Below are 19206 nucleotides of genomic sequence, written 5' to 3' on the forward strand. Positions count from 1 at the left end.
CTGTGCACTTACCTCCCAGGGAGTCCCCACACTCTCTGCGAGTCCCCACCCACCAAGAGGGCAGAGAGGCAACATCCCACTGACGTGGCCCAATCAAAGCCTTAATTATTATTTAATCAAGTAAAAGTAAAACCTTTGAATCCAATACACTCTAATACGCTCAGAGGAAAAGATCGTTTACAAACATAATCCAATATTTCTTTTTGGGATTCATCAATAATATGAAACTGCTACACTATCCTAAGTGAAAATTAGGGATAGTTCATATAAGTCATTTAGCAGACGACCAAGTAGATAGTTAAATGTTCAGTAAATGGTAGCAATTATTATTTTAATAGTAATCACTATTAGTATTATTAACCCCAATATAAGCAAAGGGAGGGGGAAAGGCAATTAAAGATGTCTGAGCTGGAGAAAAAAAATGATCCAAGAGATTCTTTAGGATTAAGCTCACCATCACTGGTTATCTCCCCTCCCAGTTAAAATATCAAAGCCTTATCACCGTTTTTCCTTTCCTTACTGTGTAACTTCCTTCCTAGTGAACATCAGACCAGGAAGGGCCTGAAATGAGCAAATAGGGTCCTCTCACGTGAAGATTCCAGCTGGTGAGCCCCAGCTCGTACGGATGGTTCTAAGGCTTCAGAACATTACCCGGCACATAGTAAGTGCTCCGTAGGTATTAGCTGTTATCTACTGAAACTAAACTTTCTTTTTAAGTTTTGCAGTGATTATTCAGCCAAGATAGTTTAATAACATGAGACATAGGGAAGATTGAAAAGTCACTCTTGTCCAGTTTTAAACTATATCATCTCAATGAAATTTTTAGTAAAACATCAATTCTTTCATGAGGTAAAAACCCACTAGACCAAAAGTAGTTAACACCGCTGAATTGTATACCTGCCAAGTTGTTAAACTATGAACTTTAGAGAATATTATTTCATCATTTTTAATAAATGTACTACCCTACTGCAAAACATCAATAGGGAGAACTGCGTGAGGGTATAGAGAGTTCTGTGCTTTTTGCAGGATTTTTCTGTCAACCTCTGAGCTCAAAAAATAAAAATACGCTTCCTCTCTTGAATGATCCTCCTAAGGGTTTCCCTGCTCTGTCTCTTATTCCTGTGTCTCATTCCTGCTGGAGTGCTTTCTCCTACATCTGAGCTTGTAAGTCCCATCTTTGCAAAACTTTCCATTACCTCTAAGATTTAAAACTTTTTAATGAGAGATTTAAAAGTCCAATTCACCATGTTCACAAAGATGCCAGGGCCAAAGGGAAGAACCACTGGCCTTTAATCAAGTTTTCTTTTTTTAACCTTTCAAAGCTGTCAAAGCTTTAAACAGAAGGAATCAACCAGAAGGCAAGAGTGTAGGGGAAATAATCTTCCAACACTTCTGTAAATACAAACTCCAAAGAGATTCCTTCTGTGAGGTAAATAGGCTAGTCGCTGTTTACAGGTTTATTTCTGAGTTGCAAAGATTATTCCCCCTTCCCCATTTTTTCAGAATTTCCTGTATTCTCCCAGTTAATCTTGGCTGCCACAACCAGACAGGCAGAAAGCACCAGGACTTTTTTCTTGCATTTATAGTGGACACCTTAGCAGTAGACATTAAGTGCTCCAGGTCTATCGGAGAGGCAAATAAACTTTCTTAAGACTTTCATTTTCTCCATCTTATTTATGTTTCTCATCTGTAGTCATACAGTCTTCAATTACGAAAAATCAAAAGTGGTCTCTTAGCAGGCTATTTCAGCCTCAGTACACTTCTGGATAAGAAGTCAGTTTGGGCTGATGGCTTATAAATATCCTTCCTCCAGGATTAGAGGTATCCAGCTTTCTCACAGACACAGTGGTGGTTATGTGTGTTAATTTTGTTTATTGCGAAAGTATAGTACTAGAAAAACCCAGTATAGCTTAAATATTGAGGCACTGTATTGAACCTTTGTAACCAAGGGTTAAGAATTATATAGATGCCTTTATATTACAAAAAATAGCAAAAGGTAGTATCTGAAATTGCTGAAACTGGCTGGAGTTAGCCCAGACCTGCTATTATGACCGTCATTCTAAACAGGTCTCATCCCTGTTTATGGTTATGCAAATCTTAGCCTCTCCCTTGTGTCTAACCCCTCCACCCTCCTGCTGATATCCACACGGAACACTTTGCCATGGACCTCTACTCTGCACTTTCCTATCCCAGAATCGTGACCTCTCATAATGATCAGAACCTTGTTAAGTCACCCTGGTTTGGTACATACCCCACCATGTTCAGCCCCTAATGTTTATTAATGAAGGAACCTGTGTCCAGCTCCACCCCAATTATCCATTAGCATCCCAATGGTACCATCTATTAGAATTCTGCAGTTCGCAGAGGCCGATTTGAGATTGCACATCTCCAATCTTCCATTGGAGAATCAATTTTCTTCTCCTTCCTAGTCTAGTTCATGTGTCTATCCTGCCACAATAAGTGATAGAACCCAGCCAAGGACCACTCCTACCCTTCCTCAAAAGCATATAGCACACACACAAAAGTAGAGATAAAAGAATCCTCCAGAGATATTAAAGTATGAATAACATACAAGATTTATTGTTTGGGCCCATCTGGATTCACGAAACCTCTGCAATCAACTCCAGAAACCCTTAGCCAAATGCAGAGCTGAGTAATTGCTCAGACCATTAGTGTCATCAGTAAAACCAGGGCTTGGATAAAGATTCAACATTCTGTAATGCCACAAAATAAAACTAAAATGCAACTATCTTCACATCTGAGGATATAAAGGTGGACAATGTTAGCTGCGTGACCCTGGACCAATCAATTTCTCTCAACCTTATTCATAAAAGGGATATTAACCCTGTGGGCCTGCCTATTACAGAGAGTCTCCTGAAAAGGAGTGTAAATTAAAAGCATATCCCATTGAGGAACAGAAAATCCGGATGGGGCAGAAAGGGAAAAAGTGGCAAAGGCTAAATTCGCTTTCCGGTGACCAACACTCTGAGCTTAATAAAATCCATAAAAGGCCACTAAACTAGGAATTAAAGGGAGGAACTACTATTGCCACATCCCCTCTGGAACAGAAAGAACTTTACATGGCACGCTCCCAGCTGTTGCGCAGAAGTAATGACTCCCATGTGTTGCAGAGAGGCAATGACGGGCAGTCCCGGGGAAGGACCTCCAGAAACATGTACGTTCTCACCCGCGGCTTCAAGTACATCTAACTGGAAAAGACCCGCACCCGTTCATCGAAGGAAACGACTAAGAAAAGTGGGGTGGGGAAACGAATTCAGCAAATACTCATTCAGCAAGGGCCCACTATGCTGGCGCTGATTGACGCTCAGGAGCTGGGAAACTGGAGGGAAAGACCATAAATAAGAAAACAAACGAACCAAACGTTTCCCAACTGCTGAGGAAGTTTGAGTGACTGGACAGACCGGAGTAAGAGGCGCGGAATCCTGAATGGGTGCTCTGAGGAAGTCTTTGTGAGATGGCTTTTGAGACCAGACCTGAATGACCAGTGCCAGCTTGCAGTGACCCGAGGCCCGAGGGTTCCAAGCAGATCATTAAAAATGCAAAACGATCCAGAGAAGCAGAGAGGGGGAAAAAAAAGGTTTAAAACCCTAAAAGGAGCAAAGGAAGTCGCAGTGTTCGAATAAGGGGGCGGCGCGAGGCTTTTGAACACCCGTGCTGTCCAATCGGGAACGCTGGGACGCGGCCGCGCGGGCGCCGCGGGAGGAGCCCAGAACCTCTCCTGGGCAGCCCCGGGGGAGCCCACGCGCAAGCCTAGTGCGCAGAGCGGTCGAGCAATGTTCGCGAAGCCCGAGCTTTGCGTCCTGGGGTCCTTTTTATAGGATCAGTCGAAACCAGACCGCTTAGGAATGCGGATGAGGCGTATCCCCAAGAGAACGCTGCCTAGACTTGATAGCTCGGAGGCAGGGGTGAGCAGAGCGCAAATTTCCAGCGCCCTAAATAAAGTCTTTCTTCTAAAAAGATTAAGCACAGGAAGTGATTGAGACGGGTCCTAAACTCCGAAGTAAAACCAGGCACGGACCGGAAACCTCGCGTCACTGGCTACGTAGGCCGATTTCCCTAAACTTATTTTAGAGACGGATTTTTTGGAGTGGATAAAGCTCTTTTCTTGTGATTAGGTGGGTGGCTCTGAAAAGAGCCTTTGGAGTGAGACCGGCGACTCGTGCGAGCGCCGCGCGACGGCAGGGCTCACTTGGAGCTGGTGTACTTGGTGACCGCCTTGGTGCCCTCGGACACGGCGTGCTTGGCCAGCTCGCCGGGCAGCAGCAGGCGCACGGCCGTCTGGATCTCCCGCGACGTGATGGTCGAGCGCTTGTTGTAATGCGCCAGGCGCGACGCCTCGCCCGCGATGCGCTCGAAGATGTCGTTGACGAACGAGTTCATGATGCCCATGGCCTTGGACGAGATGCCGGTGTCGGGGTGCACCTGCTTCAGCACCTTGTACACGTAGATGGAGTAGCTCTCCTTGCGGCTGCGCTTGCGCTTCTTGCCGTCCTTCTTCTGCGCCTTGGTGACGGCTTTCTTGGAGCCCTTCTTGGGCGCGGGAGCGGACTTCGCTGGCTCGGGCATTCTGGAGTAACGCACGACCCAACCAAGAGAAGGAACGAGAGACCAGGCGGACCTGCTCCATTTATAACCACCTTATGCAAATCAGGACTCCCAGAGTCTTTCATTTCCATTGGCCAGGAAGGGACCTTGCGTTATCCGCAATAATACGTAACAATACCGACTCATAACCTCATTGGCTGTTTCTGGAGCCAATTTGGGACCAATGAGAAGCTCGCTCCTGACCCCCACCCCTAGGAAAGCTTATAAAGGCTTTCCTCTTGCGCCGCTTTCAACACTGTTTGGCTGTGAGGTCCTCCGTTTTTGGTGCGTTTACTATTAGCTATTGCTATGTCTGGCCGTGGCAAGCAAGGAGGCAAGGCCCGCGCCAAGGCCAAGTCGCGCTCGTCGCGCGCCGGCCTGCAGTTCCCGGTGGGCCGCGTGCACCGCCTGCTGCGCAAGGGCAACTACGCCGAGCGGGTGGGCGCCGGCGCGCCCGTCTACATGGCGGCCGTGCTCGAGTACCTGACGGCCGAGATCCTGGAGCTGGCGGGCAACGCGGCCCGCGACAACAAGAAGACGCGCATCATCCCCCGCCACCTGCAGCTGGCCATCCGCAACGACGAGGAGCTCAACAAGCTGCTGGGCAAAGTCACCATCGCTCAGGGCGGCGTGCTGCCCAACATCCAGGCCGTGCTGTTACCAAAGAAAACCGAAAGCCACAAAGCCAAAAGTAAATAAATCGTGACCAGAAAAGCCAAAGACTAAAGGCTCTTTTTAGAGCCACCCAAGTTTTCAAAAAAAGAGCTAATGCGCTGTTTCGTGGTCAGCCCTTCCTTTGGCACTTTTGGTGGCTCTTAAAAGAGCCTTTGGGTGAGCGGGGGTGGGGTCACGCCTAATTATTTGTTCTTGCCTGGTTTGTGACTCTCCGTTTTCTTGGGCAACAACACGGCCTGGATATTGGGCAAGACGCCGCCCTGGGCGATGGTGACCCCACCAAGCAACTTGTTGAGTTCTTCGTCATTTCTCACGGCCAGCTGCAGGTGGCGGGGGATGATGCGCGTCTTCTTGTTGTCGCGGGCCGCGTTGCCCGCCAGCTCCAGGATCTCGGCCGTCAGGTACTCGAGGACCGCAGCCAGGTACACCGGCGCGCCGGCGCCCACCCGCTCGGCGTAGTTGCCCTTGCGCAGCAGGCGGTGCACGCGGCCCACCGGGAACTGCAGGCCGGCGCGCGACGAGCGCGACTTGGCCTTGGCGCGGGCCTTGCCTCCTTGCTTGCCGCGTCCAGACATTACGGCTAAAATTACAGCCCCAGCTATTTCAAGGGGAAGGATGTGGAAAGGATAACCAATTTGATGTAATTTATAAGAGCAAGCGGGAGGGGTGAAGGGAAGTAGCTTGATTGGCTGGCAGGGTAGCCGGCTCAAACAGCCAATGGAAAAGCAGGCAGCAGACGCTTCGTTTGCATCCTGCTCTACGAGGAAATGACGGATTTCGCAAGTACCCACCAATCGCAGGAAGCCACATTAAAGCCCCGTATTTGCATGCCAGGATTTTTAAGAGGCTTTCAAATAAAATGCTGTTTTTCTTTTGTAGTCAGTGGCAATTTCTAAAAAGGACTGCAGCGGCCCTCAAGCAGATGCAGAGTTACACCCACTCAAGGGTGTAACTGAATTCTGAAGCCGATTATCCGCTGGAGCCGTAAATTACCCTCCCTGTCCCTCCTTTTCTCCTCGCCTCCAGGCTCCATTAAAGAATAAGGCCGCCTCCTTTCGTTTCAGTTCCTAACTACGTTGTAGCTTTGCGCCACCCCCATCCTCCTTGGCTCCTTGGAATTCGTCTAGACTAGGGATTCTTAGCCTTTTTTGTTCCACGAACCCCTTTGCCAGTCCAGTGAAAACCACGGACCCCTTCTCAAAATGTAGCTGCAGACAGTTTTATGACACGCCACTAGCGTCGGGTCTAACGAAGTAGGGATGAGCGTTTAAGTGATTTTTCTAGATATGCAACAACCGTAATGTGATACGAAATGAATACTACTGTCATTCATTGCAAAATTTAATAAGGAAATGCTAGGTTTCAGTTAGGGGTCAGAGAAATAAAGATTAGTTGATTCTTTTCAACTGAAGCTTAGGGACCCCTGTAATCAATAGGGGTGTTTGAACCCCTGGTTAAGAACCCTGGTCTAGACCAAGGGCGGGGCTAGACTTGCCATCCTCCACTTGACCTCCAGGAGGCAACCGACACCACTCCCTTTGCTTTCAAAAGGTCGCCCTTCGGTTCTCCTCTTAACCAGGTTTCGTTTGCTCCTTATTTCTCTGCCCACCTAAATGCGTGTGTCCTACTGGGCTCAGCCATTGCCTGTCTCTCAACCAGATTTCACTCTTCCTGAGGAACCTTACCCACTTTTGTACTTTCCCCTAACATCCAAATTCGTTTCACAAGGTTTCTGGGTACTTCAACTTGTTTGACCCAACAACTACCTCAAACTCGGCCTATGCAAATGAGAACTCATGCAAACAGTCTCCCTCCTGACTTTGCTGAATTGGGCCAACAGCCTTCCAGGTACCTAAACCAGAACCCGAGTCTGCTCTTTCCTTTATCTCAGTAGCATATAAAGTCAGTTACTTCCATAACACCTTTTCAACCTTTCTTCCTCCATGCCTCCCCACCCTGCCTCATCTGTCCCCTAGATCTCAGCAACAACCCCTAACAGGTAACTTTATTTGGAGGTTCTAACCATTTTACCACCAGTCTTCCACCTAGAGCAGAAGTGTTTCCTGAAATCTCTTTGTTTCTTTCTTCCCTGTTTCCTGTCTCTGGGAGTTCTACATCTGCCACTCCATTGTCACCCTTTCCTGAGTATCCCTTAGGGACAGAAGGGAGAACACTACGGAGAAAAGAATAGACTGAAGTTCTATTTCCTAAATCCTTTCCTGATGTTCTCTTATCCTTACCTTTTTTCAGCTGCCATTTATTGAATACATGCTATCAGATAATTGAAACTAGTACGAAGAGATGAAATGCCTCCGGAAAATGGAGGAAATCTGGTGAACTTTGGGAGTTAAGTTAGTTAAGAGCAACTATCTGTAAAGATAACTCACTGTAAAAATGCTGTTGTAGATTTAGGAAACACCTAAATCCAATCAAAGGTGATGGGGGTGTTTCTCAATAGCAGAATGTAACTGAAGGTAATTTTAACCCAACCAATTGTATTATGTCCTTTCAGAACATGAATGTGTTAACCAAACTGTGTGGTCTACTTAGAGTCTTAAAGGAGAGCAATTATGGTGGGAATTTGTCGGAGTTTCTCCAACACTAAGAGTATATATATGGCTGGTAGACACAAAGTTTGGGCTATGAGAGCGGATCCTTGGTTGGGAAAGCATCAACCTTTTCTCATAGCCTAGATAAATATTTCTGAAAACTATCCAACTCCCTTAGCTCAGATTCTGTGCTCAATTCTGATTATTCTGTCAAGAGTAAAATATGAGGGGAAGCGGATTGGCTCAACTGATAGAATGTCTGCCTACTACATGGGAGGTCCAGGGTTCAAACCCAGGGCTTCCTGGCCCATGTGGTGAGCTGTCCCACGCACAGTGCTGATGCGCGCAAGGCGTGCCGTGCCACAAAGGGGTGTCCCTGCATAGGGGAGCCCCATGCGCAAAGAGTGCACCCCGTAAGGAGAGCCGGGTGAAAATAATGCAGCCTGCCCAGGAGTGGCACCACACACACACACACACGGAGAGCTGACGCAGCAAGATGACGCAACAAAAAGAGACACAGATTCCTGGTGCTGCTGACAAGAATACAAGCAAACACAAAAGAACACACAGCAAGTGGAATGGACACAGAGAACAGACAACTGGGGTGGGGGAAAGGGGAGAGAAATAAATAAACTTTTTTTTTAAAAAAGTAAAATATGACACTGAGAAAAGGCAAGCCAGTATGGAAAAATATATCTCTCACTGAAAGTTAATAAATTTGCATTCTGAGTTATGCATAAATTTCTTGTGTATTTGGTTAGCTTGGGTCCCTCCCCAGTAAGTCAGCCAACTCTGGATGTTCTGATCAATCAATTTTTCAGACCTACAGGGCTGAGAACCAAACCTTGTTACCCTGTGAGGCCCTGCTCAAGGGGCCAGCAGACCTCCCTCTTGACACCTGATGTTTTTTTGTTGTTTTTTTTTTTAACACTATCACAGTGGTCCAGTGCTGTGCAAAAGGGTGGAGGGAAAAGACTATCTTGAACTCTTACTATGTGATAAGCCCTATGCTAGGAGCTACCCATGAGATAGATATTGCCCGTTTCAAAGAAAAGGAAACAAATACTCAGAGGAGTTAATAGGATTTGCCCAAATGTCAGAAAGCTATTTATTAAGGCATGATTATAACCCAAGTATGCTTGATTCAACAATTTTCACCACCTCATTTACACTGCTTCCCTAACTACATGTTGGGCTTAGTGAAGTCATTTAACACAGCCCGGTTTTCTTCTGCTATAAAAGAGAGAGGGAGGGAAATGGACTTGGCCCAGGGGTTAGGGCGTCCGGCTACCACGTGGGAGGCCCGCGGTTCAAACCCATGGCCCATGCGCAGTGCTGATGCGCGCAAGGAGTGCCCTGCCACGCAGGGGTGTCCCCCGCGTAGGGGAGCCCCACGCGCAAGGAGTGTGCCCCGTAAGGAGAGCCGCCCAGCACGAAAGAAAGTGCAGCCTGCCTAAGAATGGTGCCACCCACACAGAGAGCTGACACAAGATGACCCAACAAAAAAGAGACAGACACAGATTCCCGTGCTACTGGCAACAAGAGAAGCGGACAAAGAAACAAGATGCGGCAAATAGATACAGAGACCAGACAACCCAGAGAACAGACAACCGGGGTGGGGGTGGGGGTGGAGAAATAAATAAATAAATCTTTAAAAAAAAAGAGAGAGAGAGTAAAAAAAAAGAGAGAGAGAATTGGACTTAAAACTTTAGATCCCATCCAGCTACAAAAGTCTTGATAGGACAATACCGGGTTATTACCAGGCTCGATTACTATGTATTGCTCCCTTCCCAACATTCTTACCAGAGCTATTAAAAAATAAACTAGAACAGGCCATTTGCCAAAGTATATACCATCACAGATAAATAGGCTGAATCTCATTTCCTTTAACACCTCAGATTTTTAACCAAAGGCAACCGAGGTCCTTCAGTTAACCAAACATGTCTTTTGCATTCTAATTCCATCCCACCATTTCAGCCTCTTCTCCTCTCCCCTTCCCCTTTCCTTCCGCCCCTCCCCACCACTGCCCACCCAGCCTCCACAATACTGAGCTTCACACTGTTGCTGAGATGAGCAGGGCCTTTCAACAACTCCTGCCTTCGCACTACATTGCCTCTGGCTGGAAATTCTTTATCTTCCTCTTGACCTGGCAAAATCCTTCCCACTCTCCAGTTATCACCTTCTCCTTCTTGAGGCCTTTCCTACTCCCCACACACAGCCTCTGTGAACCCATATCTCTCTGCTCACATCCTGGTGATAACATTTACCGATCAGTACTATTTTTTAGCACTGGTCCCACCTCCTTTCTGTGACAAGGTCAAGGGAGAGACCCTGTCTTCCTCATTTTGAGTCAGGAGTCCTTAAGTCCATCTACCTGGCTGTTATTAGGGTATTTAAATATTTGTAGCATGGATCAATAAAACCACACTCTTAAAGACATAGTGGCTTCTTTTCCAAAAAGTTTTTCTTTAGTCAAAAACCACTCCCCTAGTGCATACAATAAACAGTAGACTGTTGTTTTAAAAAATGAGACTAGATGAAAAGAGCCCAGTACAGTCAGTGCCTAGAAACTGAGAGGATTCAGTACTGGATTAGGAGGCAAACTAGCTTAATGGTTAAGAGTCCAAACTCTGCAGCCTGATTCTCTGGGTTTGCTTACTGGCTCTGGGGTCATGGGCAAGTTGCCTAACCTCCAAGGGTCTCTGCTTCTTCATTGGTACAGTAAGAATAATAATCCTAACTACCTCATAGGATTGTTGTAAGAATTAAAAGGGTTTATAATTGTAAACATTTTTTTTATGATGCAAGGATTTATTAAGTCATACACGCAAAAGATACTGCTAAATACATCAGCAAAAGATCAATGTAAAAACACTCCATAATTCTGCAACTGTCAGTTTAAAAAGTTCTGTTCTAGTGGTTCAAAGGTCCAATATTTTATTCTTGTAAGTGTGTAAGATGTACAGTACATTGTTAGCTCTAGCTCTGAGTTTACAGAATGTCACAGACCCCAAGGAACATTCTTTTTTTTAACAAATTAATTTTATTGATACATACTAATAAAGCATACCGTTATCCAAAGTGTACAATTAATGGTATTGGGTATAATCACATAGTTGTGAATTCATCACTTCAATCATTATTAGGGTGTTTTTTCATTATTTCAATAATAATAAACAAAAAACAAACAAGAAAATTCTTCATCTCAATCTCTCTGTTTCCCCTGCTGTATGTAGCTGCTATTTCTGGCTATTCTTGCACAATTATTTATTTATTTATTAAGCAGTTTTATTGAGATATATTCACATACCATACAATCTATCTAAAGTGTATAATTAATGGCTTTTAGTATAATCACAATATTGTGCATTCATCACCACAAAAAAATTTAGAATTATTTCATTATTCCAAAAAGAAAAACTCCATACCCGTTAACATGCCCTTCCCTAGCCCTATACAAGCACTAATCAAATTTCATCTTTATAAATAGATTTATATTTACATTTTATATAAATGGAGTCACACAATATGTTACACAATGTTTTTAATTCATAATAACACAATCGTACAGTATTTGTCCTTTTGTGTCTGGCTTGTTTCACTCAACATAATGTCCTACAAGTTCATCCATGTTGTCATGTTTTTACGACTTCATTTCTTTTTACACTGCATAATATTCCATCAAGTGAATATACCACAGTTTGTTTATCCATTCATCGGTTGATGGACACCTGTGTTGTTTCCAACTTTTGGCAATTGTGAATTACACTGCTATGAACATCAGTGTGCAGATGTCTGTTTGTGTCATTGTTCTCAGTTCTTCTGGATTTATACCTAGTAGTGGTATTGCAGGGTCACATGGCAAATCTATATTCAACTTCTTTAGGAACTGCCAAACAGTCCTTCACTGGCTGTACCATTCTAATGCCCACCAACAGTGAATCAGTGTCCAAGGAACATTCTTAAGAAAAGTGACACAGGAGGCATGTGTCTGAGAAGGTGAGGTAGGGTCAGTATTAGTCAAGTACAGTGCTGGTCAACTGATAAGACAGTGGTGATAAGAAGGGTCAGAGTTTAAGTACATCTAAAAGATTTTTTAAAATATAAAGCTGAAACACACGATTTGTACACCTGGTTGTTACACCTAGCTTTGAATAAAGTAAAATGAAAACAGGAATGCACTTTTACTAATCTACAAAACAACTTCTAATGGATTATCAGAAAGATTTTATGATACAAGGAGACATATTGCTCGTTAAGAAAGGGTTATATAAGACAAGTACTTACTAAATTCAAGTTAGCAACTGTAGGAATTAAATGCCCAGTTTTGGGAGAGATGGTGGGTGCGAGAGAAAGGAAAAGCTTAAGAAAACACTTACTGATAATACCAACCTTTCTTTGGTATTATCTACTACATTTGATAGAAATTAACCTTTTAAAAATTGTGCCCATGATACTTTTATTCAGTTTAATTATTCTGTGTACAATGTGGTGTAAATTAAATTAATCTCCACTTCATTTTTTGTCAAAATACTGTCTTCATCTTTTGATCACATCAAGAGCTACACACGCTCAAGCCTGATACACCCACCACTAAGAGTAGAGAACTTATTAGAGGAAACACAGGAATTGGATTTCTGTTCAAAATCTCAGCAAAGGCTAATTAAACTAACTTTAAAAAAAAGAGGGAAGCAATGTGGCTCAAGTGAGAGAGCTTCTGCCTACCATATGGGAGGAACTGGGTTCGAACTGTGGGGCCTTCTGGTGAAAAAGAAGAGAGAAAGCGTGCCCAGGTGGCAAGCCAGTGCCCACGTGGTTAGCCAGTGCCCCCTGCAAGTGAGTCACACAGCAAGATGATGCCGCATCTAAAGAGAGACAAGGGGAGAGTCAAGGTGAAGCAGAAACCAGAAACTGAGGTGGTACAATTGACATGGAACCTCTCTCCCCATCAGAGGTCTCCAGGACCAAATCCTGTAAACCCTAGAGGAGAGAAAATGAGAAGAGAAGACAACACACAAGCAGAAACAGCAGAGTGAGAGGAGGGCAAGGGGGGGAATAAATAAATAAGTCTTTGGAGAAAAAAAAGAAAAAAGGAAAAAAATCCAATACAAAGAAAAAATAAATAAAATGAAGAAATAAAAAAATTTAATTAAAAAAAGAAAATCCACAAAATCAAAAAGATTGATCCAAAGAGTTACTCCACTATGCTCTACAGTACAATGTTAAGTAATGAACATGTATTGAAAAAATATTAAATGGCAACATTTCATTAAGGAGGCTGTGCTTTCAGGCCTTAATACCGGAAAACTAGTTAGAAAGTGTCTGCAGTTCCTAAGGTCAGAAGCTACAGTCCTCTTGAAGACAAAGGTCTTTAAAACAGTTAGTACTTAGTGTTCTTTAGCACAGCAATGCACCTTAGTTCAAAGGGTATTTTGGCAACTCAATCTTAGGCAAGTAAAGGGGCTTTTGAAAAAGAAGGCCGAAAGTTTGAGCTCCTACACTTTAACAAAACCTGGAAATTACTGATTGGTTCAAAATGGTCTTATGGAAAATCTCATCGGTAAAGAAAACTTGGCATCGAGTGTGAAGGCTCCACCATTTCTGAGGAGAGCGTGCAAAGGTTCCAAGTGGGGCAGGGTAGGAACGAGGGCGCTGACATTTACAGCGGCAGGCAGTTGCTCTTCCGCTTCTTAACAAGGGGTGGGCAGGGGGCTGCTCGACACTGTCTGAAAGCCCCGCTGAGTGAGCGCAGAGCAGCCAGGTATTGTACAGCACCGATCTCCTTCGCCATGGCTAACCCCTGGGGATAGGTAATGGGGTCAAGAAGAGGGGGTCAGCATATTCTCCTTCGTGTCTTTTTCATCCCTAAGATCAAAGTTAGTTTCCATTAGGCTGCTGAGAGTTTGGGGACAATGGTATCGCACCTCAGAATACCACTTTGCATGGACATTTCAAATGACGCAGGCTTCTCCAGGGAAAAACAAATTAAGACGACATCTGCCCAGGTGTCCATCAACAGATGAATGGATAAACAAACTGTGATGTATCCACGTGATGGAATATTATGCAGCTGTAAGAAGAAATGACAACATGGATGAGCCTGGATGATATTATGATGAGTGAAGCAAGCCGGACAGAAAAGGACAGATTCTGTATGATTGCATTACTATAAACCAAATACATTGTGTAACAAACTGTATGATTCAAAGAAAATGTATATGTATCCAGTACATTTAAATGAGCAATGGATGTTTTTATTCGACTGTATATTCTTTTTAGTTTTTAATTGTTTATATTTTCAATTATTAAATGTACAAAATAAAGTTTAAAAAAATGGAATAGAATAGGATAGGGGGCGTAATCAGGCATCATCTTCTTGTCCAGCTATATCCCATAAGCCCAGATTCACGAGTTTTCCATCTTCTACCATAACATTGGCCGAATGTCAAAGGACAGTGGGAAAACATTCTCCAGGAAATGCATTGGTTGTGTAACTGATCAGAAGGCAATTTTACCAACATCTCCGTCTCCCACCCCACACACTTGATGTCCTGCATCTGGGACACTCGCTGAGCTGCAGCAGGGCAGGCAGTAACCTGGTTCTGAGACCGGGCGTGGGCACTGGGGCCAATTCCCACACCACCTGGCTCTCAGTGCACTGGCAGCCATAGCACAGTGACAGCCATCACCCTAAGCTGGAGGAAAACTACCCATAAATGTATACATTTAGAACATTATCTGATACCAACAAAGGTGATGCATTCCAGAAATTCTCTGATTGAATTTGGTATTTCAAAAATAAACACTGGGATTATTGAACCAGCAAGATGGCAGCAGAGTAATGAGCTCCTAGATCAGTTCCTGCTACAGGACACCCAGAGCTATCTGGAGCTAGCTGAAGCACCTGTTTGGGGACTCTAGGAGGCCAGAAGAGCATCCTGGCACATCCTTGAAGGAATGGAAGGAGACTGCCCACCTGCAGAGAAGACTAAGTAGAGTGCTCCACGGCCCGGAGGCCAGTGCCCATCCTCCACCGGAGGCACAAGCCAACTCAGGAGCTGTTCCGCGGCTGGAATTGAAAGCTCCACTTCCCCAAAACGGGGAAGGAAGAGACGGTTGGGCACCAACTTCAGCTATTGATGAGTAAATTCAACAGGCTAAAGTATAATCCTGAGAACAGCTAAAGTTTGAATCTGTCCAAGTCAGAAAAAAAGTTGCGAGCTGCCATCTTAACTCCTCCATGCCTGGCACCAGGGGAAGCAGGGTGGACTAAAAATCACAGTGCTGGTGGGGCCCAGCTTCTTTCCATCCAGAGCAGATTGCAGGTGTAGCACAAGCCCCAGCCCCAGCTCTGGGAGGGAAGAAGCTGGGGGGACCTGCACCAGTCTCTCCAGGAAATTACTGACCAAGCCACAGAAACCTCCTACTTTGGCAGCACAAGCTGCCCCAGGAGGTAGTGTGGCTGGAATTTGAATCTCCATTTCCCAAAAACAGGGGTAGAGGGGACAGCTGGCCACCAATTTCAGCTACTGATAGGTGGATTCGGCTGGCTAGAGTATAACCCTAAGAACAGCTAAAGTTTGAACTTGTCCAGGTCAGAAAGAGGCTGGTAGCTGCCATTTTGACTCCGCCCCCAGCCTGAGGGGAAGCCAGGCTGACCAGAAATCACAGTGAAGGCAGGAACCAGTTTCTAGGCGTCAGTCACACCTCTGGCCCAGCCTAGGCATCAGTCACACCTCTGGCAGGGAGGACGCTGGCAGGCCCTGCACCAGGCTATCCGGGTAACTGCAGTTACCTTTGGCTGGCACAGATTGAATAATCTGAAGTCTACTGGGGCAACCGCGGTCATCTTGGACCCACACTGCCTAGATTGCTGCCCACACTTGTAGCTCCATCCCAATCCCAGGCAGAGGAGAAAGGGACATGAAGCTTCATCAGTCTCTCTGGCCAACTAGAGTCTAAGCCTGTACAACTTGGATTGTTCCACACAGCTGTAACTCTATCCCTACCCCTAGCAAAGGAGAAAGTTGGGAGAAGCTTCATTGGTCCCTGGGGCAATGAGGGCAGCTTCAGCCTCCACAACTTTAGCACCAACTTACTCCTTGGTTCCTATTGCACAACAAGGGAGAAATGATAGGAAGCCCTAAACTAAAGAGAAAAACTGCACCCTGAATAAATACTCTAGTAAGCCAGATGCCAAGACACCAACAAAAAATTACAATCCACACCAAGAAACAGGAAGATATTGGGAAGCGGACGTGGCTCAACCGATAGAGCACCTGCCATACCATATGGAAGGTCCAGGGTTCAATCCCCAGGTCCTCCTGACCCATGTGGTAAGCTAGCCCATGCACAGTGCTGCCATGAGCAAGGAGTGCCATGCCACACAGGGGCACCCCCTCATAGGGTTGTCCCATGTGCAACTAGTGCATCCCGCAAGGATAGCTGCCCCACATGGAAAAAATGCAGCCTGCCCAGAAGTGGTGCCGCACACATGGAGAACTAATGCAGCAAGATGATGCAACAACAAGAAAAACAGATGCAGTTTCCCAGGGCCACCAGATAATGCAAGTGGACACACAAGAACACACAGCAAATGGACACAGAGAGAAGACAACGGGGAGGGGGGGAGGGGGAAGGGGAGAGAAATAAATAAAATAAATCTTAAAAAAAAAGAAACAGGAAGATATGGCCCAGTTAAAGGAACAAGATAAGCCTCCAGATGACATAAAGGAGTTGAGACAACTAATCACAGATGTTCAAATAAATCTCCTTAATAAATTCTATGAGATGGCTAAAGAGATTAAGGATATTAAGAAGACATTGGATGAACACAAAGAAGAATTCAAAAGCACATATAGAAAAATAGCAGATCTTATGGGAACGAAAGGCATGATAAATGAAATTAAAATAACCTGGAATTATATAATAGCAGGTTTTTTTAAGATTAATTTATTTCTCTCCCTCCCCACTCCCATTTTCTGCTCTCTGTGTCCATTCACTGTGTGTTCTTCTGTGTCCGCTTGCATTCTCATCAGGCGGCACAGGAAATCTGCAGCTCTCAGTGTGTGCGGCTCCACTCCTGCATGGGCTGTGCTTTTCGCATGAGGCAGCTCTCTTTGAGGGGCACATTCCTTGCACATGGGGCACCCCTATGTGGGGGACACCCCCACATGGCATGGCACTCCTTGCATGCAGCAGCACTGCACATGGGCCAGCTCACCACTCAGGTCAGGAGACCCTGGGTTTGAACCCTGGACCTCCTATATGGTAGGAGGACACTCTATCAGTTGAGCCACATCCACTTCCCAAATAGCAGATTTGAAGAGGCAGAAGAAAGGATTGGTGAGCTTGAAGAAATGGCCTCTGAAAGTGAACATACAAAAGAACAGATAAAGAAAAGAATGGACAAGGTTTCAGGGAACTAAATGACAGCAAAGGACGTGCAAACATACATGTCATGGGTGTCCCAGAAGAAGAGAAGGGAAAAGGGGCAGAAGGAATATTTGAAGAAGTAATGGTAGAAAATTTCCCAACCCTACTGAACATAGATATCCATGTCCAAGAAGCACAACATATTCCCATCCAAAAAAACCAAACAGACCAACTCTGAGACACATACTAATTAGAATGTCAAATGCCAAAGACAGAAAATTCTGAGAACAGCAACAGAAAAGCAATGCATAACACATAAGGATACCCAATAAGATTAAGTGCTGATTTCTCACCAGAAACCATGAATGGAAGAAGACAGTGGTGCGATATATTTAAGATACTACAAGAGAAGAAGTTTCAGCTGAGAATCCTATATCCAGCAAGACTGTCTGTCAAAAATGAAGGTGAGTTTAGAATATTCACAGATAAACAGAAACAGAGAATTTCTAATGAAGAGACCAGATTTTCAGGAAATTCTAAAGAGTGTGCTAGAGCTTGAAAAGAAAAGACAGGAGAGAGAGGCCTGGAAGAGAGTCTAAAAATGAAGATTACATCAAAAAGTAACTAGTAGTGACAAAAGCATGGTGAAAATAAAATATGACAGATAAAACTCAAATAGTTGTGGTGTGTTGATAGAGGAGTGTTGTTTGGGAATTCTGCACATGTGCATGATTGTTTTATAAGTTTACAACTTCTGTCATGAAAAATATATTTAAAAAATAATAATAGGGTGGGTTGGGGGGAAATGCACAAAATAAAAGATAAGGGCTATAATTAGTAGTAAGACTTTGACAATATTTCATAGTTTGTAACAAACATCTCACGACAATGCAAGGTGTTGGTGAAGAGTTGATGTCTGGGACCCATGTATGATGTTATTCATGTTTGCTTTGTAAGTTCACAACTTTTACTATACATTTATCGTTTACGTATGCTCATAAATAAATAAATTATATAAAGATAATAATAGGGGGGTTGGGGAAAAATACTTCGGTTAGTAGTAATATTTTGACAATGTTCTTTAATCATTAGTTTAAAAATTTTAACAACAATGCAAAGTATTAGTGATAGGATGAGGTGGAAGAGTCCTGTATGATATTATATGTTTGGTTTGTAAGTTCACAACTATTACTGTACACTTATTGTTTATGTATGTTTATGTATGAGTGATATACTTCAATACAATAAAAACAAATTGTAAAAAATAAATAAATGACACTGTTTATCCTATGACCCAACAATTCCACTCACAGATATACCCCACCACCACCAAAATAAATGTTTATGTCCAATCAAAAACACATATTTTGGAGTAATGAAATTGTTCTAAAATTTTTGAGATGAGGAATGTACCATATTGTGATTATACTAAAAGCCATTGATTATACACTTTAGATAGAATAGTCAAAAACAGCAGCTACAGCAGCTATGTACAGTGGAGAAGCATAGAGTAATTGAGAGGTAAGGAATTTTCTTGTTTGTCTATTTTTTGTTTATTAATATTATTATGAAATAACGAAAATGCTCTAATAATGATTAAAGCGATGAACACACAACTATGTGATTATAACAAATACCAATGACTGTATACTTTGGATGTTTTTATGTTTATTAATATGTACCAATAAAATTGCTTTGTTAAAAAAAAAACATGTACCAGGGGAATGGATGTGGCTCAAGCAGTTGAGTGGCAGCCTCCCATATGGGAGGTCCCGTGCCTCCTAAAGAAAAAAACAGACAAAGAGCAAAAACAACTGGCAAACAGACCACAAGGGAGCCATGGGGGGGGGGGAGGGCGGTGATGACAGAACAAAACACGTGTACCAGAAGGCAATATATTCATACAATACAATGCCACACAACAGTGAAAATGAACAAATTACTGCCACATACATGGACGAATCTCACAATGCTGAACAATAGAAGATAAGCACAAATGAAT

General features: G+C 44.0%; 3 protein-coding genes and 1 long non-coding RNA gene across 4 annotated transcripts in view; 1 reads left to right on the forward strand and 3 right to left on the reverse strand.

Moving 5' to 3' along the window:
• LOC131280880 (uncharacterized) overlaps positions 1-19206 on the reverse strand; it is a 32496-nt gene that overhangs the window by 8674 nt on the left and 4616 nt on the right. The window lies entirely within an intron of this gene.
• On the reverse strand, positions 4138-4644 carry LOC101424030 (histone H2B type 2-E). Its single transcript, XM_023589715.3, has one exon. It carries the CDS (start codon positions 4585-4587, stop codon positions 4207-4209), a length of 381 nt encoding a protein of 126 aa, XP_023445483.1. The 5' UTR covers positions 4588-4644; the 3' UTR covers positions 4138-4206.
• Positions 4876-5354, forward strand: LOC101431110 (histone H2A type 2-C). The gene has a single exon (XM_012526394.4). The coding sequence runs from the start codon at positions 4915-4917 to the stop codon at positions 5302-5304; it is 390 nt and encodes a 129-aa protein (XP_012381848.2). The 5' UTR covers positions 4876-4914; the 3' UTR covers positions 5305-5354.
• On the reverse strand, positions 5343-5884 carry LOC101424467 (histone H2A type 2-B). Its single transcript, XM_004461639.5, has one exon. The coding sequence runs from the start codon at positions 5853-5855 to the stop codon at positions 5463-5465; it is 393 nt and encodes a 130-aa protein (XP_004461696.1). The 5' UTR covers positions 5856-5884; the 3' UTR covers positions 5343-5462.

This window comes from Dasypus novemcinctus, chromosome 13, assembly GCF_030445035.2.
Source record: "Dasypus novemcinctus isolate mDasNov1 chromosome 13, mDasNov1.1.hap2, whole genome shotgun sequence".
NCBI lineage: Eukaryota > Metazoa > Chordata > Mammalia > Cingulata > Dasypodidae > Dasypus > Dasypus novemcinctus.